We start from the raw sequence: 23,095 nt of genomic DNA on the forward strand, positions 1-23,095 counted from the left end.
ACTGCTTGCCATTTTCCAGCATTTTTAAATTTTGACAAATGACAGGTCTGTGTCTATCTATTAGAGTGTCGGCAAACTTGACAGCCAAGTTTACTCCGAATGCTCCAGTAAAGCTGCTGCCTGAACTCCTTTCCACCTGTTTGTGTGTGTCTTAGTTTGCACTGTCAGCTATTTTAGTTGGTGGCTTGGCAGTGGTTTGACAATTCACAACAATTAATTAAAATAGCTGTTGTCATTTTGTTATTATTAAAAAAGATTCCAAAGTCTTCTAATTTAAGCTTTACTGGTATTGTAAGTGTTTGTGTAGATCGTAAATACATAGAAATTTTAGGTTTTGTATGTTTATCCTGAGGTTTTGAACTAGTGATGAAAATGAAAAAAAAAACAGAATTAAATGTTTTAAGACTAATTAGTGAGTAAATAATGAAAAGAAGAACTTAGATTACGATAAAATGCAAACTTTATTCACATTTTATAAAAAATCTTTTTAACAGCTGTTTCATATTTCAGAAATACTGTTAAAATGTTAAATCTGAATCTTCTCCCTTATTCTGCACTTTCAGACTGTAAAGAAAAATCACAAAAATTACCAGTCACACATGAAGTTGATTTAGATTTTAACCCTTGTGCTATCTTAGATGACCCCACCCTTGCATTGACGTGTTCTCCCTACCATGACAAAGGTGGATAAAGGTGGAAAAATTTCATGTAATCCAAGGACACCGGTGAGGTTCACAAATCATTGAAGAAAAAAGGTTCAGTGCACTGTCTAGTGGGTCTAAATGACCCAACTCCCAATGTTAAAGTGCCTAGGATAGCACAAGGATTAATACTAAAAGATTAAACAATAAAGAATGTGTAGATTATAAACAGGTGAAAAATCAATGTTTTGGAGGGTTTGTATTGCATAATGCATTATCATTTACCTTTCCAGTATCACGACTCTTGACTCTCAGCTTGTTAACCTGGGACTCTGCAATGTCAGCACGTTCTTGAGCTTCCTCAAATTCATTCTGGACTTTTCTGAGCTTTGACATATGTGTGTTGGCCATCTCCTCCTGTGTAAAATTACATTAAAATAAGTTTTTATGTTTGTTTTTCTTTTCTTGTCTGTCACTGCAAAATTGTCATTCTTTAAAAACAATTTACTCACAGCTTCCTCAGCCTGTCTTTTGTAAGCCTTGACTTTGAGCTGCAGCTTGTCAACCAGATCCTGAAGCCTGGCCACATTCTTCTTGTCCTCCTCAGTCTGGGTAAATAAATAAAAATAAAACAGATACTTACACACAAAATCTTTTTTTTAGTTGTTAGAAGTGAAATTAGGTATGTACCTGATAAGTGAGCTCCTTCACTCTCCTCTCATATTTGCGAACTCCTTTGATTGCATCAACTCCACGTCTCTGCTCAGATTCAACTTCACTCTCCAGCTCACGCACCTGTATAAAGACAAATAAAACAATGATTTGCTTTTATTTAGGGTACAATCCTTTCTACAGACACAAATGCAAAGCATATTAATCTCATACCCTCGACTCCAGTTTCTGGAGCTGCTTCTTTCCACCCTTCATAGCCAGGTTCTCAGCTTCATCCAGACGGTGCTGCAGGTCCTTCACTGTGACCTCCAGGTTCTTCTTCATCCTCTCCAGATGAGAGCTGGTGTCCTGCTCCTTCTTTAGCTCCTCAGCCATCATGGCAGCCTGAATTAAATGTAATTTTAAATTATAGATTGAAGGGAGCATAAACAAGACCTGTGCAAATCTATATCAATGTATTATGAGAAACAATGAAGAACCTACATCAGTAATGGCCTTCTTGGCTTTCTCTTCTGCATTTCTTGCTTCTTGAATAGCATCATCCACTTCACCCTGAACCTGGACAAGATCAGACTCCAACTTCTTCTTGGTGTTCAGAAGACTGGTGTTCTGAAAAAAGGAATTGATAACAGAGTTTAGTGATTCTCTAGTTGTGGACAGCTTTTAACGTGTTTCGTTAAATATCAACCTGGGAGTGAAGCAGTCCGACACGTTCACTGGCATCGACCAGCTCCTGTTCAGCCACTTTACGTCCTCTCTCTGTCTGTTCCAGAGCGGCTCTCAGCTCCTCAATCTCAGCCAACATCAGACCATTCCTGCGCTCCACCATGGCAACCTGTTCCTTCATGTCCTCCTGTGCTCTCAGAGCATCATCAAGGTGCAGTTGGGCATCCTGAAAACATCAATAAAGGTTAGAGAGACACAACTCATTTTCTATCCTATGAACGCTTCAATGAACTTAAAGTGTCTTCAAACTCACCTTGAGTTGTCCCTGAACATTCCTGAGTTGTTTCTGGGCCTCAGCAGCCTGCCTGTTGGCATGGCTGAGCTGAATCTCCATCTCATTCAGGTCTCCCTCCATCTTCTTCTTGACTCTCAGGGCATCATTTCTGCTCCTGACCTCAGCCTCAAGAGTGCTCTGCATGGATTCAATCACCCTCTGACTGTTCCTCTTGATCTGTTCCAACTCCTCGTCCTTCTCTGCCAGCTTCCTGTCAATCTCACCTTTGACCTGGTTGAGCTCAAGCTGTACTCTGAGAATCTTTGATTCCTCATGTTCTAGAGTGCCCTTAATAATTTCAAACAGACATCAAAATAAGTCATTTCCAATAATCATATCAGGCAGTTAACCAAAATGTGTGCTGTCATGTCAGTAGTAGTAAATTCTCAGATGAAGACGTTTTACCTCAGCTTCCTCCAAAGCTGTCTGAATTTCACTCTTTTCAGTCTCCACAGACTTTTTGGCTTTCTCCAGCTCATGGATGCTCTTTCCAGTCTCACCAATCTGTTCCGTCAGGTCTGAGATCTCCTCTACAAAGAAAAAGGTGAATAAAGCAGAAAGTTCATCTATTTTTAGAGCTTCAGATGAAGTCCACTTTATGTTAAAAGTTCTATAGCAGCCACATCTCCATGTATGGGTTATCTAGGGACAACATACGTTGCAGGTTCTTGTTCTCCCTCTTCATGGTCTCCAGCTGATCCAGGGCCTCCTCGTAGGAGTTCTTCATCTTGAACAGTTCTGTGCTGAGAGAGCGAGCCTCTTTTTGAGCTCCTTCAAGCTCTGCCTGGCTCTCCTCATACTTCTGCTTCCATTCTGCCAGGACCTAGAGGTTATCCATTGGTTGCAGATTTGTTACTAAAGTAAGTGTATCTTCCTAACATGTTTTATTTTTTTTTAACTGTCAGATGAACATGGTACCTTGTCAAAGTTTCTCTGTTTCTTGTCCAGGTTTGCAGCAAGAGAATTAGCTCTCTCCACATCAATCATGAGGTCCTCCACTTCACCCTGCAGCCTCTGCTTGGTCTTCTCCAGAGAGGCACACTTGGAGTTCACAGCCTCAATGGACTCCTCAGCCTCCTGCAGGCGCTGGGCAAGCTTTTTCCTGCAGCAAATGGATGGAGTGAATGTTTTAAAAGAAGCGAGAGACAGAATAGTTTGATGAAATGATGAACTGCTTTGACTAACTTGGACTCCTCCAGTTCCTCAGTGCGCTGGATGGCATCAGTTTCATATTTGGTTCTCCACTGAGCCACCTCACTGTTGGCCTTGGACATTCCTCTCTGCAGCTCAGCCTTGGCCTCCTGCTCCTCCTCAAACTGCTCTCTGAGCAGATCACAGTCATGGCGGGCTGACTGAACACCATGAGCCAGAGCGTTCTTGGCCTGACAGAATCAAAAAAATTAAATCTAAGTAGTGGTCTCACCAGTCACACCATTCTGTAAAACACCACAACTAAGAATAAAAACAGTAGTTAAAGGTTCCCATGCCTTCACTTCCTCCTCCACATGTCTTTTCAGCTCCTCAATCTGCTGAGTGAAGGCCTGTTTGCCTCTGGTCAGCTGAGAAACTAGAGCTTCTTTCTCTTCAAGCTGGCGAGAAAATTCACCTAAAAATTTAAAAGTAAAAGAGGTTAGGTTAATTGAAATTCTCCAAAAAGGGCCTTTTTTTCTGTTACAAGTGACTGACCATTCTCTGTCTGAAGTCTTGCCCTCTGTGCATTCAGGTCATTCAGTTGCCGAACGTTTTCATCATTTTTGGCCTTGAGCTCACTCAGCTGATCCTCCAGAGTTCTGCACATTTTCTCCAAGTTGCCCTTAAAAAATGACATGTTTAATTTAGAAATTATATGTTGACAAAGAACATTTAAAAGACTGAACAAAGAAAACCTTTGATTTAGCAACACCCTCCATGTTGCTGCTGAGATCATCAATCTCCATCTTGTACTCGCTCTTCTCCTTCTCCAGCTTCTGCTTGACACGCTGCAGGTTGTCGATCTGTTCTCCCAGCTCTGCAACGCTGTCGGCCTGCTTCTTGCGGAGAGCTGCTGCAGTAGCTTCATGCTGCAGCGTGGACTCTTCAAGATCTCTCCTCAGCTTCTGGAACTCAGCTTCCCGCTTCTTGTTCATCTCAATCTGAGCAGATGTTGCCCCTCCAGCTTCTTCAAGCCTCTCACTGATCTCCTCAAGCTCCCTGGAGAGATCAGCTCTCTGCTTCTCTACTTTGGCCCGAGCAGCTCTCTCAGCCTCAATCTCCTCTTCCAGCTCCTCAATACGAGCCTAAAATCAAAGTCCACACAAATATTTTCAAGGTATCTTTCAAAAGAACTTTTGACAATTTCAAAGTCAAAAGTACACATAGAGATATATATTTATATTTATAAAATTACCTGAAGTTCCTTAATCTTTTTCTGAAGCTGAGCACCAAGGGATTGTTCATCCTCAATTTTGCTAAGAAGCTGACTGATTTCAAAGTCCTTCCTGTTTACAAAATGATTAAAAGTAGAAATATTTTTAAAATCTATATACACAGCAGATTTAATTGAAAAAAAAATTCAAAGGAACAAATTGTGTTTGGTCATATCAAAAATGAGGTTTACCAAGATTTTTGTCTTTCACTATAAAATGATTCAAATTAATTTTTATAAATACTGAAAGAACATCAACCAATGTTTGGACAGAAATGAATATGGTTTTAAATACCATTTAACATATCATACTCAATACTACAATCAAAATATGATTTTGTGGATCACTGTACACTCATTAAAATGCATGTATGTTTCTTGATTAGCAGGTTTCATCAAATTATTTTTCTTCGAAAAAAGTTTTTTTAAATTGTGTTTAGTTATATCAGAGTCAGGTATATCAAGATTTTTTTTTTCCCCTATACAAATATTACATGGGTTTTATAAAAATTGACATAACAAAAAAACAAAGTTTGGACAGAAATTAGTCAATACTGTTAAAATACTATTTAATATATTACTCTCAAATTTAAAATCATACTTCTTGATCTTCTCATCAGACTGCTGCTTGTCATTTTCCAGATCCATTATGGATTCCTGGGCTAGTTTCAGATCTCCTTCCAGCTTCCTCTTGGCTCTCTCAAGATCCATGCGGAGCTTCTTCTCTTGCTCCAATGAACCTTCAAGCTGTCAGATAAAAATATTCTATTGTTAAATAACTTCTTCAGATCATCTATTTCTGTCTAATTTGACAGAAGTTTTTTTCTTTTCTTACATCATCCACTTGCTGTTCCAGCTTGGTCTTGGATTTGGTCAGAGTGTTGACTTTGTCTTCCTCTGCCTGGAGATCATCCAGTGTCTGTTGATGGGCCTCTTGGAGGGCTTTCTTCTCCTTGGTCAGCTTTGCAATGGACTCATCTTGAGAAGCCATTTCCTCAGTCAGGTTTTTCACCTTAGAGTACCATAAAAGGTCAAATTTTATAATTTGAAATTATATAAAATGTGTACATTAGTTTGACATTAACCTTGTTTTCAGTGGCATGTTTCTCCTTCTCCACTTTAGCCAGGGTGAGCTCCAAGTCATCAATGTCCTTCTTCAGTTCAGAACATTCATCCTCCAGCTTCCTCTTCTTAGCAGTCAGCTCAGCATTGATTTCCTCTTCATCCTCCAGTCTCTCAGTGGTCTCTTTGAGTTTGGCCTCCAGCTGGATTTTGCTTTTAATGAGTCCTTCACACCTTTCTTCAGCATCGGAGAGGTTATCTGTTTCCTGTAGTTTAAAAAAATGCATCAGCTAATGGTCTGCAACTTATTGTGGTCGTTAAAAACAAAAAATGGTTTAATGCAATTTTAGTTTTTATCAATGTCCTCCTAAATGGATACAAAGAAAAACATGAAAACATTTCTTTTTAGTCATTAATCAGCTCCATGGTACTGAAAAATATCACAAAATGATTGACTAAAAAAAACAAGTCACTACCAGTCACAATCACACATTAGTAAGACAAAATCCTACAGTGTCACTCAGTTCAAAGTGTTGTGTGGGTAAAAAATATGTATATTAATTGACATACATCAAATAAAATATTTCATAGATGCACAAAGGCCAAGGTGTGTTTTGAAATCCAAGTTATATGTGTGTTGAACTAGATCTGCTGTTCAGGCCTTAGCAAGGAAACTCTTTTTGACCTAATCCAGAGTAAATGTAAGACTATAAAGGGTTTGCTGAAACTGCATATTTTACATCGTCTCTGTCTGCACATTTTTACCTAATTCCCATTTTACTTTATTTGAATCACCTAAAAACTACAGCTGGTCAATTGTTTATTTATCCCAGCCACGTTGAGCTATTATACTTTCTTTATCTACCCTATTAACAGATTAATGACATCAATGTTTTAGGTAGTTTTTATTTCATGTTTGCAGCTACTTCTAACTTACAGAAGCCACTTGAAGCTGCAGATCATTCTTTTCCTGCATCAGAGAAACCATTTTCTCCTCCAGTTCCTTCTTCTTGGCCAAAGCAGCAGCCAGGTCTGTTTTCATCTTCTCATAGTTTCCTTTCATCTCCTGCAGCTCCTTCTCAGTCTCAGCGCTTTGCAGAAGAGGCTTGATCTTGAAGTAGAGTTTGAGCCATGGCCAGTTCTTCACATTCATGAATGAACGGACGTTGTACTGGATGGTGAAGACAGATTCTCTGTTTGCACAAAACACAGTGTACATTTTAATACAAATGTTTTCTGTTATAGATTTGTCATTACATATAAAAAAAGGATCCTCAAATAATTTACCTTCTCTCCGTCATCTTAACATACTCCTTCCTCATAACGTATCCTCTGCAGAGAGCCTGAGTCATGGACACCAGTGAAGACAGTTTCTCATCTCTCATCTCCTCAAGTGTACCCAGCAGACCAGCTTTGAAGAACACCTGAGATTGACATCGGACAATAAATTCACTAAGTCTGCACATGAATTACTTATTGTATTTGCAATGTTAGCTTGTTAACAACATTTCTTTAAATGATACCTTAGTGTGTCCAAACTTGTACTGTTCGTGGTCTACATCAATGGAGCCAAGCAGCTTCTCTGAAGCTTTCTTGTTGTCCATGAACTGTCCCTCAGGGATGACAGCAGCATTCAATACTTTGTATCTAAACAAATAAAATAACATTATTTTTTTTTTTGTTTTGATTATATTGTTAAGTCATTTACACTGATTCCCTTTTACATAAATCCAGGTTTTACCTCTGCTTGAAGTCACCGTAGAGGATTCTGCCAGGAAAACCCTTTGTGCAGATTCTGATGCCCTCCAGCACACCATTACACCTCAGCTGGTGGATGACCAAGAAGTTCTCCATAAGACCTGAAAAAAACAAATGCATTAAGTTCACAATAAATTTACTGAAATCTTAAAAGAATTAGGTCAAATATTAGCACTGTAGGTTTTTAACCTTGAGTCTTTGATTCGTTTGGAATCAGGCAACGCACAAAGTGGGGATGAGTGCTCTTCAAGTTTGTCATCAGTTTGGCCAAGTTCTCCTGTGGGTCCATATTAAGACATAAGAGGTCTTTTTTGTCCACCAACGCTTTAGATTGTTTTTAACAAAAAATATTTCGGAAGACTTACCCTGAAAAGAGCAGACACAGTCTGGAAGGAGCCACCCTTCTTCTTACCACCCTTCTTGGCAGCAGCTTCTGCTCAAAAAAACAAAGATCTGATTGAACAATGATAATTGTATCACAATTTCTTTTTTTTCTTCCTAGAGTGACATATTAAGCATGAAATGAATGATTTAGTTTAAACTTATACGGCCTCTCTGAACTTCAGTACCTCTCAAAAATTAACATAGACAACATAAATCACATATTCATACAATATTTTGTGAAAAAGAACAAAAAAGCTTATATCTCAGTATTAAGACAAAAGTATCAACATAAAGCACTTACACATCATTTTGATCACTATTCCTCGAACATTTGCAAGTTTTTATGGGGTGACTTCCATTCTTACCTTCAGCTCCTGCTTGGGCTGCATAGAGGTAGCACAGCAGTTTGTTTGAAGACTTCTGGTAGAGCTGCACCACTGAGTCGTTCAGTGGGTCCTTGTTCTTGTCCAGCCAGCCAGTGATGTTGTAATCCACTGTTCCAGCATAGTGAACCATGGCAAAGTGAGCTTCAGCTTTTCCCTTTCCAGGTTTAGGCTTCTCAAAGGCCTTGTTCTTGCCAAGATGCTGATCGTACAGTTTGCCCTTGAAAGTTGTATCAGAAGCCTTGGGGAACATGCACTCCTCTTCAAGGATGGAGAAGATGCCCATTGGCTTAGAAAAAGTAATAGTTCATGTTAAAATAGCTGAACACCTCCCCCGCAACTTTGTTGATCTAAAAACACAAGTAATTAAATGGTTCATCACCTTCTCAATAAGCTCAATGCAGGCAGCCAAGTCCATGCCAAAGTCAATGAACACCCATTCAATGCCTTCTTTCTTGTACTCCTCTTGCTCCAGGACAAACATAGTGTGGTTGAAAAACTGTTGCAGTTTCTCATTGGTGTAGTTGATGCAGAGCTGCTCCAAGCTGTTGTACTGTAAGTAAATGTAGGGGAACATTTCAATCAGCTTGAATTCTTGCATTTTTAAAATCTTCTCAGCTGCAACTCACATCAAAGATCTCAAATCCAGCAATGTCCAGCACTCCAATGAAGTACTGTCTTGACTGCTTTGTGTCCAACATCTCGTTGATGCGGATGACCATCCACAAGAACATTTTCTCATAGACAGACTTGCACAGAGCACTGACAGAATTGTTGACCTAGACAAGAAAAAGTTTAGTATCATTTGCATATTCAGTATGTGCTCTGTTTATTGTCCATGGCCATGTTTTAATTTTCATATGTACCTGTGGGACGGTCTGACCTTTGGTGACCATCTCATTTCCAACCTTGACTCTTGGGTAGCACAGAGCTTTCAGCATGTCAGCTGAGTTTAGGCCCATCAGGTAGGCGATTTTATCAGGCACTAATGAAAAGAGAAATAAATGTGTTAATGATCAAAAAAACATTTTATCTTTGACACTATGAGAACTGTGGTAAATTGGCAGTTACCCTCAGTGCCGTCAGGTTCTGCCTGCTCCTCTCGCTGCTTCTGCTTAAACTTCATGTTACCATGATGCATCACAGCACCAGTCAGCTTGTAGATGCCTAACTTTTCCTCACCGTTAAAGCCCAAAATATCAATGGCCAACTGCATTGCACATCACAAGTACAAATTAATCTCTCTGGTCTTTTTCAAAATATAATTTAAGAACAAGTATAAAGTATTTGTTTTACATCAGTTGCAATGAACTCCTCAACGTCATTGATGCTCTTTACTGTGATTTCACCCATGCTGATCAATGGGAAGTCATAGGGGTTGGTGGTGATAAGAAGAGCCTCTAAAAGAGAAAAATCAATGTTTATGGGTTTATAAGATAAATGTTGAGTTTCCATACATTCGAGTTTTACAATATCATACCCAGGAGCTCAGGTTTGTGGCCCGTCATCAGCTGGTAGAAGATATGGTAGCTCCTCTCAGCAGACAACTGGTAAGTGACACGAGACTTCTCCAACAGATCTGCAATCAACCAGTTAAAAGAAAGTTAGTATTTCTGAAATAGAAATTAACTACAGAAGCACATGTTAAAGACCAATAGAGGCTGTTTTTCATGCCACTTGTTTGGCTCTTAACTTACAAGTTTCAATATCAGCTGAAGCCAGTTTTCCACTGGAACCAAAGTGAATCCTGATGAATTTACCCTGAACAACATAATGATAAACATTATTGCATGTAAGAAGAAAGTGACTCATATTCTCAAACCATTAGAATGATTCCAACACTTACAAAACGGGAGGAGTTGTCATTCCTCACAGTCTTGGCATTACCATAGGACTCCAGCAGAGGGTTGGCAGCAACAATCTGATCCTCAAGCGAGCCCTGCAAGGACACAGTATATTTTTACATTACATGCATATGCAATCACATTTTGTAAAACAATCTGAGACCAATTCAGTGACTTTACCTGAATTTTTCCAGCGCTTTGCTGCTCCTTCTTTCCACCAAGAGCAGCAATTGTTGCAAAGTACTGGATGACACGCTTGGTGTTGACAGTCTTCCCTGCACCAGATTCTCCACTGGGATACACATTTCACATTTTATGCCTTTACGGTAAGTTTCCTTAAGTTGACAAATCTTTTGTATTTAAATATGTCTAATACTCACGTAATCAGGATAGACTGGTTCTCACGATCTAAACAAGCAAACATCCAAGGGTTACATAAGTTTCCCCATAACATAACAAACATAAACTTGTTATTATGTTTGAAAATTCAGCATCACCTGTATGCATAAATTGATAGGCATTGTCAGAGATGGAAAAGATATGGGGCGGAGCCTCAATCCTCTTCTTTCCTCTGTATCCTGACACACATTGAGCATCATACACAGGAAGCCACTTGTATGGATTCACGACCACGCAGAACAACCCAGAATAGGTCTATAAGAGAAAACAATTTTCTTTTTCTGATATGGAACAAAAGCAATCGCAATTATAAAATAAAGTAGAACCAAATAAACTAAAACTCACATAGATCATCCATGATGCAAAACGCTCTTTGAGGTTAAACAGCACAGAGGGCTCATTAAGGTGGGTCATCATGGCCATGTCCTCCATCTTATCAAACTTTGGAGGGTTTCTGGGATAGATATCATCCTCTTTCACAGTGACAGTCTGTAGAATAATAGTTTAAGTTATTTATTTATTTTTTTTGAAAAGATGTCACATCATAAAACTCCTTTAATAACAAAAAAGTGCTAAACTAAGTTGAGCCACATTATAAAGTTAATATGATCTCCTTTTTTCTTTTTCTTACCTTCCCTCCTTCAGTCTCCACAGTGGCTTTGCCACCCTCTCTTTTGATGAGTTTACCCTTGAGATACATCTCATCTGCATCAACAACGAAAAAGGCCGTTTTGGCATCAAATGGTGCTGTTTGGGCCTCAATCCTCTCCCTTTCTGGTTTCCGGAGGTAGATGGCCGCCGGGCCATACTGCTCCATTTCAGCATCCGTACTCATGATGGCACTTTTAGTGGGGCCTAAAGATTAGGAAAAAATATTCTTTGAGAGCTTTTTCACAACTCAAAGCAGAAAAAAAAAACATTTTGTCTGATATAGTGTACCTCAGCAGATGGAAATCCTTGGTTTGATGAGTCCCGGTATATCAAAATGCTGCAAAAAAAAGTAAGAAAAAGTTCAGTTTTAAATTTTTGAAGTGGTATTTTTGCCTGAAGTTCTCAGCATATGACATGATTACTTAAATAATAAACTGCAAAATAAAAAAAAATTCATAACCAAAACATTGACCTATTAATGCCAATATTTATACAATGTGATTAAAATAAATTATTTTGAATACAAATTTTTTTTGTAATTAACAACTAGATCATTCATACCATATAGAAGCACAGAAAATCTGGAGAGTTTATTGCACTGACCTGTCTGAAATGCCTTTCAATTAGAGCACAAGCCCCATGACTGCCGTTCTTATATACTGCATCTCTGCTTTATCAGCAAAAGCCCCCCACTAGATTTGGTCATGCAAGCTTGACACCTTGCTGCTTGATATCAAAGGAGTCAAAAATAAACAAATATTTCGGTTTCATGTTTCATCAGATAATATAATACACCTAAGTGCATATTTATTTTAAGAATATTTAATTAACATTATAACAATATTTTCACAGCTTTTTACAGAGTTACTCAAATGATTAGATTTCAATTTTTGAACAATTTGGAAATTTAAAAAATAATACATCTCCCATGATGTTGATAAATCTTAGTATGAAAAAGTTTAACATGATTTATTTATCTGTTTAATATAAATAGTCATTATTATTATTGTTGATAATTGTCACCATTTTTTTTTTCGATTCACATTATCCCCCTTTGTGAAGTACCTTTATTTTGTGAATCGTGTTGGGGAAAAATGTTTATGTATCTTTTTCAATGTCCTATCACTTTTAATACAACAGTAAAAACTAAAGTGTCAGATTCAAAGAAGATTTGGTATACCCGTGGTTTATAGTTACTGGACATAAAGGTCATGACATCTAAAATAATATTCCAGTTGATGGTCTTGTATGTGTTGTATGTGTTACATGTCTCTGTGGAATGAGGTTAATGCAGAATTGGCAGCTGACAGTTTTACACCCAGCAAAAAAAATGACAAAATAATTTGTGACAGTGAAAAACAAAGTAATAAACTGTGTCTAATTGTTATTTTTTCAAATGCTGACAGGATAACAATTTCTAGTGAGCAGGCAACCTGGGAAAAGGTCAAGAATTGTCTGTGACTGCCAAGTTTAGCGTGGACTATAATTCAGGTAACGATGATGGTGTTCCTGTGCTTGAAATACATCCACCTTTAGCAGAGAGAGCTGAGTCATGTTTGTCATAGAGAGAACTGCTTATTTATAGGACATATTTAGAAATGTTGTTAACCCATTACCTAACTTTACAGAGGCTGGCAATATGAATTTGAATTTTAAAATATAGATTAGAAATCCTTTTTCTTTCTATTTGTTTGAAATCCTGAATTTTCAGTGCTCTTAATCTAGGTCTAAGTAGAAATGTCAGCACAGAATATAACAATAAAATAATGACCAAAAGGGCAAAATGACAAAACTACTCCATTACCTTGGAACTGTTTAGCAAATACTGCTTTAAAAGGCTTTTTGTTTTAGAGAAAAAATGCACCATAAGTAAAAAAATGTTTTTGCATAATTTATTTGTTTTTTTTATTTTTTTCATCAGTTTCGGGGATGAAAGACCGGGTGGATCTTCAAGTTTTTCTGAAGTTCCAATTTGACAGCCGTGGGGTTGATGATCCAGGTGATTGAGAATGGACGAAAAAAAAAAAAAGAATGGACCACTATGACAGGGATGCAGCTTCCTTGTTCCCCCTTTCAGCGGCACATCGGAGGAAGAGAGCCACACTCGTCTCTCACCTTGTATTCAGGAACAGCTGACCTATGATGGTTTGCCACTGAATCTCTCCTGGTTTTCCAGAAGCAGTGTAGATATCTGCTCCACGTACGCCAACAATGCCTCACAAATGCAGCGGGACCAGAGGTACAAGGTGATTGTTCCTGGTGGGAAAAAAAGGAGTGGCTGATCACCATAGCTCCTTGAAAAAGGGAATATCCTGAAGAATTTTGGAGGGTGTTATGTGAATTCTCAGCCCAGGGCTGCTGAAAAGACCAAGTGCTTGCAGAATTCTCTCGAACAGGTGGCATGTGCACACATAGGGCATGAGAGCCCAAAAGCCCTAATGTCCGAGGACATGATGGGCCACCAAAACCTTTGAGCCACTAGGAGCGCAGTCCTCGGCACTACAGGATGGCAAGCTAACAGAGAAGAGTGACCCCACTTGAAAAGTGCAGGACAAAGAGAGGGAGGAACAAACAGGCAGTCAGAAGGACATCCTACAAGAATGGTAGTCACATCAGGAACAGAAGCTTTGACCTTGCGTTCCAAGGCCCATCAAGAAGCTCCCAGCACAAGATGAGGAGTAACAATGGTGACAGCTGCAGTAGAATCTTTAGATTCCTTCTCTCACTGAAATTGTCATGAAAAGCGGCCGGCTTGAAATTTTTACTGCCCGGCCAGTAGGAGAGGGAGAAATTGAACCTGTGGAAAAACAGGGCCCATCTTGCCTGGCGTGGGTTAAGTCTATTGGCTGTTTGAAAGTATTCCAGCTTTTAATGATTATTCCAAATCATAAATGCTTAGTTAGCCCCCTCCAACCAGTGACGCCACTCCTCCAAGGCTAATTTTACTGCCAACAGCTTTCTGTTTCCTATGTTGTAGTTTCTCTCAGCAGGAGTGATCTTGCAGGATGAACTTTATTGTCAGACGCTCTCTGACACAAAACTGCCCCCACTCCAGACTCAGACGCATCCACCTCCACAATGAACTGTTTGGAGAAGTCAGGCCGAGTCAGGATAGGAGCTGCAGAGAAACGTCTTTTCAGCTCAGTAAACGCCTTATTTGCTCCCTCATCCCAGACAAAATGTACCTTAGCCAAGGTGAGTCTGTGAAAGGGTGCAACCATGCCATTGAAGCCTCGCATGAAATGCCTGTCGAAATTTGCAAACCCCAGGATGCGCTTTAACTGCTAACATCCAGAAGGAACAGGCCACACAAGAACGGCTTTAACCTTAACCATTTGCATAGTCCCAGGGGGAATCACGTGGACAAGAAACTTGGTCTGAGTGGCGTGGAACTTGCATTTTTTGGGTAGTACAGCTGGTCTTGAGAAGGCTGTGTAAAATGGCTCTTATGTGCTGCACGTGGGTGTCGAGATCTGGGTAGAATATCAAAATGTCATCAAGGTACAAAAACACAAATTTTCTTTCATACATCATATAAGGAAGGTCATTGATTAGACTCTGAAACATTGCAGCAGCATTTGTGAGACCAAAAGGCCAGAAACCAGATACTCGAAATGACCACTTGGATGTTAAATGTGGTCTTCCAGTCATACCCCTCCAGTATGTGAACCAGATGGTATACACTCCGCAGGTCCATTTTGGTGAAGATCAGGGTCCCTAGGGAGGAGATAAGTGTTCTGGACAGTGATGTTATTCAACCCCCCTGTAATCAATACAAGGCAGTAGACCCCTATCCTGCTTGCCCACGAAGAAGCTTGCCCTGCTTGCCCCTGCGGAGAGGAAGAGAAATAGATTATTCCAGCCAGTAGACTCTCCTGCAGGTACTCCTCCATGGCCTCCCATTCAGGAAGAGAAAAAGGGTAGATTTGACCTTTAGGTGGTTAAGTCCCTGGTAGGAGATCTATAGCACAGTCATAGGGGTGGTGAGGGGGCAGAAACTTAGCTCAAAGCTTACTGAATACCGCACTCAGATCATGATACGCAGAGGGGACATTGTTGAGGTCCAGTGGTTCAGGAGGAGGTTGTCTATTAACAGTGGAACATTCAGCCGCAGCAACCAGACAATTCATCATACAAAAAAAACTCCAGGACAATACACGTCCGGAAACCCAGTCAATGTAAGGAGGATGTTTACACAACCAAGGAAAACCTAATATTACAAGTGGTTTCATAGATTCCATTATATAAAACCATATGAGTTGATTGTGGTTACCTGACACAGTCACATTCATATTTACAATGTGTGCAGAAAACCAGTGTGTGACTGAACCGTTAAAAGCATGAATTAGCAAAATTGTAGTTAAAGGCTCAACAGAAATGGAGAGTTTGTTCACCACGTCTTGTGAAATCAGGTTGTCATCAGAACCAGAATCAATCAGGGTATCAAAGTCCAGAAGGTTTCAAGGATTTAATCAAAATGCCAAACAAAGCAACAGCATAGAAGACGCTTCAACACCAAACACAAAATAAGCAACCCTTAAAAAACAAAGTTAGACAAGATAATTGCAGGCAAATGGGACCATTTTGGGAGAGACCACAGCTAAACCTGCAAAAACAGAACTTTAAAACGTCTCCAAGGGGCAACCCATAACAGCATTTGTATACATTTCCTACTAGCTTCTTATTGACCAATGAAGTGAGACTTTAGTAACTCTAATAGTATGCTTTACTGTTTCATGGTGTAGTTTGTCTGTTGCAGCAGGGAAAGACTCTGACGTCGGTGCACTTTGACCTCCATTGGGGCAAAGAAACTCAGTGCTATTGGTTAGTCAATGTAATTTCCTTTCTTATTAGTTTTCAGTTTATTTAGCTCTACTTTTGTTAGTTCTAGTTTGTTTTTGGCCTTGATCCCGGTCGGTGTCCATACCAAGCATCCACAGTCTATTCCTGATATCAAGGCCACCCCGGAAGGACCAAAAATCGCAGTTCCCCAGGACCCGTGGGTTTACTCATTAAAACTATAATTTTACCCTGTCCTGTCCATTTTCTGAAGGTACTTGAGTTTGGCGGCGGTGACATGCCGAAACCACTTTAGGCTTCATTTTCACCACATAGAATTCTGTGGGTGATGTCAGATGCTTTCGGTTCAGTGTGCTGACTGAGAGTGTCAATGTGTTTTTTTCTGGCACCAAAAAAATCAGATAAACTGGTTTTACAGTTTTTACAGTACATCTAATCCTGACAAAGACTACTAAATGAAGGACAGGGGCCATCGCGCAACTGTAACTTTATGTTTATAACTCATGCTTATCTCTGTGAAACCTATCATCTGTTCTTCCTCCATTTCAGAATGGTGAAACATAACTCAGAATGACAATTTTTTGACAAACAAGAACAATGTAATTCATGACATTGTTGTGATGGAACATTAAATACAGACATTACTCTTAAATGTAGAATATATTTACAGTCTTGATACTATTGGAGAGAGGGCTATGGTTTGGAAAATCATGTTGAAATATTTACAAGATTTACATAATTTTATAATTGGAATTCAAAAGTTGACATAAAACACACCTTTGAATAAAACCTATTATTATCAGTGATTTGGTAAATGGTAAACAGCAAATACTTGTATAGGGCCTTTCTACTTTCCTCGAAGGCCCAAAGTGCTTTGTTTTCTTCAAAAATTTGTTTTGCAAAAACATTTGTAAAACATTTTGTTATGTTTTTATGTAGGCTATATGTTTATGTGTATATGTATACTTATACTTATATATAGAAAGAGAGAGAAAAAGCAGTGGAAAGTAGAGTGCCTCAAATATGTCTGTAATGTTGTTTACTAGAAGAATTAGCTTGCATTTACAGAAACAAGACACCAGTCCTCTTAACCTTTTGAGCAGGAATGAGCAGTGCTGTGGGGGAGATATCATGTTTTGCAGCTGCCTGTTGAATTTATTTGATGACCATCTACATTTTTCAGACTGGGGGAGGGAAGACTCCATAATCAAAAATAGGACAGTATCAGCAAGTGTTGCTTTATGTGTCAGGAATATAAAATGATGACGGATGATCTTCCACAGCATTTGAAAGGGGTCTGTGAGCCCTCGTAGTTGGCTCATTTTTTAAGGACTATGTTGACTCAGTTTTTAATACGACTCTACATCTTCTTTTACTCCATGGCAGATGCAGTCCTGTAACAACTTCATGAATTTGAGGTCTTTAGTGCCTGAAAAGTAAGTGTTTGAAGACTTTAATTGACCCTACATTGTTGTGACGTTTTTTGGTGCAGTTTGTCTTGTAGTAAAATTGTTGCCTGCTGACAGCTCTGAAATGATTTTCACCTTGGGAGATGTAATGTGGCGTGCTCAGTTAACTGTGACACAGCATGACACACAAACGTATTTAAAACATCTGCCTCATCTGTTGTCATTTTAACAATTAATATTGATGTTAAATGAAAAATTGCATGGTACTCTTTTAAAAAACATTATGACAACTTAAATTAAGGATCTTGGACAGATATGCAGTTTGGAAAATTGTAAACAATATATTTTAATGACATTTTCATATTTTTTCCTCAGAAACTATTCCAGGGTTTTTCTCCAAAGTTTTAGAAGTTTTTTGGGAACTGGTCTAATGGAAGGAAAAACGTGTGGAAAACATCTGTCACATTCCTTATTTTTATTAGCTATTTTACTGAATAAAACTTGTTGAGGAAAACATCTCTGTGTTTTTTTTTATTAGATATTTCTGAGTTCAAATGTTGATTTTTGTGATGCAACATTAAATATACATATCTGGTTAACCCTTGTGCTATCTTAGATGACCCCACCCTTGCACTGACGTGTTCTCCCTACCATGACAAAGGTGGATAAAGGTGGAAAGATTTCATGTAATCCATGGACACCAGTGAGGTTCACAAATCATTGAAGAAAAAAGATTCACCGCACTGTCTAGTGGGTCTAAATGACCCAACTCCCAATGTTAAAGTGCCTACGATAGCACAAGGGTTAATACTAAAAGGTTAAACAATAAAGAATGTGCAGATTATAAACAGGTGAAAAATCAATGTTTTGGAGGCTTTGTATTGCATAATGCATTATCATTTACCTTTCCAGTATCACGACTCTTGACTCTCAGCTTGTTAATGGGACTCTGCAATGTCAGCACGTTCTTGAGATATATATATATATATATATTAAAATTATTCCATCCATCCATCCATGCATCCATCCATCCATCCATCCATCCATCCAAGATATTAGGTGAGTAATAGTTTCAGCCAAAAAAGTTCTGCAAAAGTCAATTTTTGTCAAGGGGGGACCGTGTCCTGGAGCTGGAAGTCGTGTTTTTTAATGAAGGAACATAATTTTGACTAAAGTTATATTTTTTTAAGAAAGAGAATGTTTAAAAATCATGAACAAACCAACATGACAAAGAAATAATTTTTAGTTCGCTCTCACCCTACTGGGCGATCCACACCAGTTGCGCCCCTCGATGCTCCCCAATTACGACACTGAAATGTACAATTGCTTATTATGGTTACTTTATTGTTCAAATATTTAAAAATTAAAATGCTCAAAAGTAAAACTAGATGCTTGTAAATTATTACAGCTTGTAGGACTGCTATATTCTAAAAGTAACAATAACTCTTTCAAGGATAACATCACGCATGTTTACTTGAGGTTTAAAATTCCCTCATTATAAAATTAAAAAAAATTATATACAACTAGTCCAACTTAAAGTTTGAAGCCCATTGAGACAATTTTTGTTGTAAAATTGGGTTATATAAAATAAAATTGAATTAAACTTGGTCTGCTTCTCTTAGTAGAAATATGGACTGTCATGCATTTTATGAAATTATGTACACACTGTGACTGACTATGAAAATATATACCATATCAACTAATTTACAATGATGTGCAAACTCGATGTTTCTTGCTGTTGTGGAGAAGATGCAAATGGCCCTTCAGTACAAATGTTTGGCTCTGTATCCTACTCTAAAACAGGTTCTGAAGTGGTATCCGTCTCCTTCTAAATGACTGAGGTAGATGGCTGTGGGACATCATTATCAACTTGGACCACAGCAGGTGCTTCCAAATGTTTTATCTAATATGACTGGCAAAATAGAACATTCTTACAAAATATTTAGACAAATATACCAAGGTACAAGGTATTGAAACTGTACATTTTTAATGCAATTTTGACAAGCTGAGAAACCACCACAAAGTATTTCTAATAATACAAAGAATAAGAGACAAAGTACTGAATATATGTAAGGACAAATATCTAAATAAAGTGTCAGCAGGTCATCATGTCGTATTATGCTTTTTCAATAAAGGTATGAGTGAAGGAATTAATAAAAATTGGTTGGATATGAGTGAATATAAAATTGAGATCTAAGTATTCATCACTAACTGGTTGAATTTCTGGTTCAGATTCATAATCTTTTCTTTTTTTTTCTACCATCTAGTCAATCTGATATCTGACTTCTATGGCAATCTCTCACCCAATGAACTCTCTGTCCACATATCTAACATCCATCATCATCCTGCTCTGACCCTCTGTTGCCACTTCCTATAAACCTTCCTCTAAAATGTCCCCTTCCTCGGCCACGCCCCTAGGCCACATCCACAAATTCTTCCTCTGTTCATGTTCTGTTCAAAACATACATCATGCTTTCATCCTGCCAAAATGTATCTGCACATTGAGTCTTACATTTATTTTTATTCACCATCGCTTTTCTTCCTTGAACAGCAAAATTCATAAATATGGTGCTTCTTTATCCAGTCTGCAATCTCTGGTCTTATAGTTTGCAGTAAGGCTTGTTTCAGCTGCTGTCTATAGGGACCATCCAATGAGTTATAGTGCTAGAGGAGACACGCCCGCTTGGGAAGCCTGGCCAACGGTGGCGCACGCGACGCTGTCTCAGTGAGGTCGGCAGCGCCCACATGACAATGCTTTCAAAAGCCTTCGGTGGCATATAAGTAGCTTTTATATCATTTATATATATATATATATATATATATATATATATATATATATATATATATATATATATATATATATATATATATATATATATATATATATATACTGTATATAAATAATTTTTTGTTGTTAAATAAGAGAAACATTCAGCCTTAAAATATCAAACTTTAATGAAAAATGTATAGTAGCAGGACTTCTTACAAATAAAAAAAATATCACAAAGAATTAAAAAAAAAATTCTAAACATTTGTAGATCTCTTTGACATGTAATTTAAATTATTTAGAAAAGCCCAACAAGAAGTCAACAATAATATTAATAATAAATTATAATAATAAATCAATGGTAAATCAATCATAATAAATAATAACCACAAATCAATAATAAGTCAATAATAATAAATAACAACAATAAATAAATATTAATAATAATAATGCATCAATAATAATTCAATTAAATAATAGTAATAAATCAATAATACGTCAACAATAAGTCCAAAAGTTACTAATAGATTTACCCTAAAAAAAAACAAAGAAAAACAATAGATTTACTCTACTAAATCATGTGAGTGATCAATTTGGTGTAACACAGTTGGTATGGTGCCGGGTTTCAAGCAAACAGTCTGGCCAGTCTTATCAAAACTCTGGCTATGTTTTGAACAAAGCCAGAGTGTTTTTCAAGTTGGTAACCACAGTCATCCATCTGGGTTAGCTCTTGTGATGGCTAAGGCCCACTTTTTCCTTAAGTCTGAATCCATTGGAAAGCTGCAAGAAAAGTTCAGTCACTGAGTCAGAAATGTATAAATCTATATTTCTATAGTGGCCTAGTCTTGGTATATTGTATATAGTCTTAAAAAAATAAAATTTACATTAATATCGACAGCAAATAATACGTACATCATGCAGCATGTTGATAATAGCCCTGCAGCATCATGCATGTCAACATGTATACTATTAATGAAACCCCTGCAGCATTAAAAGAAAAAAAATAAAGTATATGGCCTTTGAAATGTTATGCCTTCCTCCTTAGTGGACTCATTTCTTTGATTTTGGTAGTTGAAACCCGCACAATGAATTGGCAATTTGCAAAAATGTGTTCACATGCATGCACTGCAGCAGTGACTTGACCTCACCAAGATGGCGGTACTCTCCTCCCATGGGGAATCACGTGATGTCTTCTCTAGCGATATAAATCATTGGGACCATCATCATTATCATCATCTCTGAGTCCACTATTAGCTTTGAACACTTTTTTAAATCTTACTCTAATATCATACACTGACTTTCCATCTTTTTGCTTTATTTTCCCCATTTTTCCATCAGCAGTTCTTTACAATTGGAAAGGCTTCTATAAGTCTTTGTCCTAAAAGTGTAAGCCTTTGGATCAACTCAAGACTATTATGCAGAAGAGGTATGGGAGGATCGTCATCATCCTATGGTTCCATTTTCCCTTTACTTTTACCCAGTCTGCTTTTATAGCAGTCAATCCACGCTTGTTGACATTCAATGCCATTCAGATGGTAAGCTCTCTGAACTTCCATCATTTGTTCATGAAAATCCTCTGGATTTTCTCGGTGAGGGATAACTCCCTCCACTGCATTCCTAACATCCTCTACTGTCCAGATCCTAAACACAAGATGTGTAGGTCTCTGGCCATCTTCTCCAGCTCTAGGATTGGGCACTTCAGTCATTGGATATGTCTCTTTCAATCCAACCCCAATAGTTTTGCTCCATTCAGGTTTTGTCCTTTTCCTCTTAAATGTATTTTTTTTTCTTTTTCTGATTTGTTTAATTCAGTCAATGGTGGGTAATGACCCGTCAACAGAGAAGCAGTTGGATCCTGATAAGGAGGTGGTGAGAAATCGTCTGGATTCTGTTACCCCATTCTCTTAACTTGTTCATCCTCAGGCTGCAGTTCTGCTGCAGGCTTCTGCAGGAGTCTGGGTTTTGTCACAACTGACTCATCATCTTCTCTCTTTGCCACCAGACATGCTTCTCATGTTTAACTTTTCTAAATGGCATTCTTTCTTTTTGTTGCTTCATTTAACCACAGCTTTGCACAAGTTAATTCTTCTCTATTTTTGTTTATTTTTTATTGAATTTTTAATTTGTAACCGTTGAACTAATTAAAATTGTAGTTTTTATCCCATTTTCTCAACAATTTACTTGAACCTGGATAAGCCCTTTCCATGTACTTTGGATCCCCTGTTAATTCTAGGTTTGTATCCAAATTCCCCATTTTGTATTTATTTATTTTAGTCACAGAGTGATCAGAACCAACAGAGAATGCCTCTCTGGACCGAATTTCACTCTCCGTGCAACAAGATTCTAGGACAGGCCGATTGTTTTTTTGCAACTTTTAAGTTTCTTTAAGAATTCTAGGCCTTTTTGGGACTCTAACCCTTAGCTGTCTCAACCATTCAACTATTAAAATGTTCAGACAATTATTATCCTTTAAGTTTCATTTTCATTCAGCAATATTGCATTCAACCCTGCATTTTCTTCTGGAAATGCAGCTCCTTCTAGTTAGTATTATGTTTACATGTCCCATCTTATTTTGTTTCCTGCTCTTTTTGTTACAGTGGGTTTATAATTGTTAGTCTTTCATTGTTTGTTATTTCTCTCATTTATACTCATATAGTCTTTAACAGATATATAACAGGGAAAGGCCGATCCCAGCCCCAGGTGTAGATGGACAGCCCATCCGGCGCCGCTGCCCCCCCCCCCCCGAGCAGGGCCCCCCGCCAACCCCCCCAGCACAGGCAAAGGGACCACCCCCCCAAGCCAAGCCAGACCACCACCCCACCCCCCCACCACGCACCCCCACACCCAAGCCCAGAGGACAACGCAGCACCCCAGCCCGCCCCACCCAGGCGCCGGACCCGACCCCCCGACCAACAGAGCCC

At 38.4% G+C, this 23,095-nt stretch overlaps 1 protein-coding gene and 1 long non-coding RNA gene across 2 annotated transcripts; one reads left to right on the forward strand and one right to left on the reverse strand.

Moving 5' to 3' along the window:
* Positions 1–442: 442 nt before the first annotated feature.
* Positions 443–11,838, reverse strand: LOC101163661 (myosin heavy chain, fast skeletal muscle-like). The gene is made up of 41 exons (XM_023957482.2): positions 11,802–11,838; positions 11,487–11,535; positions 11,179–11,402; positions 10,893–11,036; positions 10,646–10,802; positions 10,529–10,556; positions 10,329–10,440; positions 10,151–10,243; positions 10,002–10,065; positions 9,785–9,883; positions 9,601–9,704; positions 9,376–9,514; positions 9,171–9,289; positions 8,934–9,083; positions 8,687–8,857; positions 8,287–8,593; positions 7,903–7,970; positions 7,727–7,814; positions 7,521–7,638; positions 7,303–7,426; positions 7,067–7,203; positions 6,717–6,972; positions 5,803–6,045; positions 5,553–5,729; positions 5,319–5,464; positions 4,700–4,790; positions 4,200–4,589; positions 4,000–4,126; positions 3,801–3,919; positions 3,499–3,695; positions 3,232–3,415; positions 2,971–3,136; positions 2,719–2,843; positions 2,293–2,601; positions 2,002–2,205; positions 1,797–1,922; positions 1,527–1,697; positions 1,332–1,436; positions 1,154–1,249; positions 927–1,058; positions 443–564 (listed from the first exon to the last, which is right to left on the reverse strand). Exons 3-41 carry the CDS (start codon positions 11,380–11,382, stop codon positions 547–549), a joined length of 5,808 nt encoding a protein of 1,935 aa, XP_023813250.1. The 5' UTR covers positions 11,383–11,402; positions 11,487–11,535; positions 11,802–11,838; the 3' UTR covers positions 443–546.
* Positions 11,839–17,292: 5,454 nt separating this feature from the next.
* Positions 17,293–17,923, forward strand: LOC105358485 (uncharacterized). The gene is made up of 2 exons (XR_912120.4): positions 17,293–17,434; positions 17,783–17,923. It is a non-coding gene; the product is annotated as an uncharacterized LOC105358485 (long non-coding RNA).
* The last annotated feature ends 5,172 nt before the right edge of the window (positions 17,924–23,095 follow it).

The sequence above is a fragment of the Oryzias latipes genome, chromosome 8, assembly GCF_053564925.1.
Source record: "Oryzias latipes strain Hd-rR chromosome 8, Olatipes_Hd-rR_3.1".
NCBI classification, from domain to species: domain Eukaryota; kingdom Metazoa; phylum Chordata; class Actinopteri; order Beloniformes; family Adrianichthyidae; genus Oryzias; species Oryzias latipes.

Excerpts from the sequence above, each read along its gene's own strand:
- LOC101163661 (XM_023957482.2), bottom strand. The coding sequence starts at position 11,382 with ATGAGTACGGATGCTGAAATGGAGCAGTATGGCCCGGCGGCCATCTAC. Across the intron at positions 7,204-7,302 it reads ACAAGTTTGGACACACTAAG|GTGTTCTTCAAAGCTGGTCT; the intron begins GTATCATTTAAA and ends TGTCAATCTCAG. Across the intron at positions 2,844-2,970 it reads GGAGAACAAGAACCTGCAAC|AGGAGATCTCAGACCTGACG; the intron begins GTATGTTGTCCC and ends TTTTCTTTGTAG.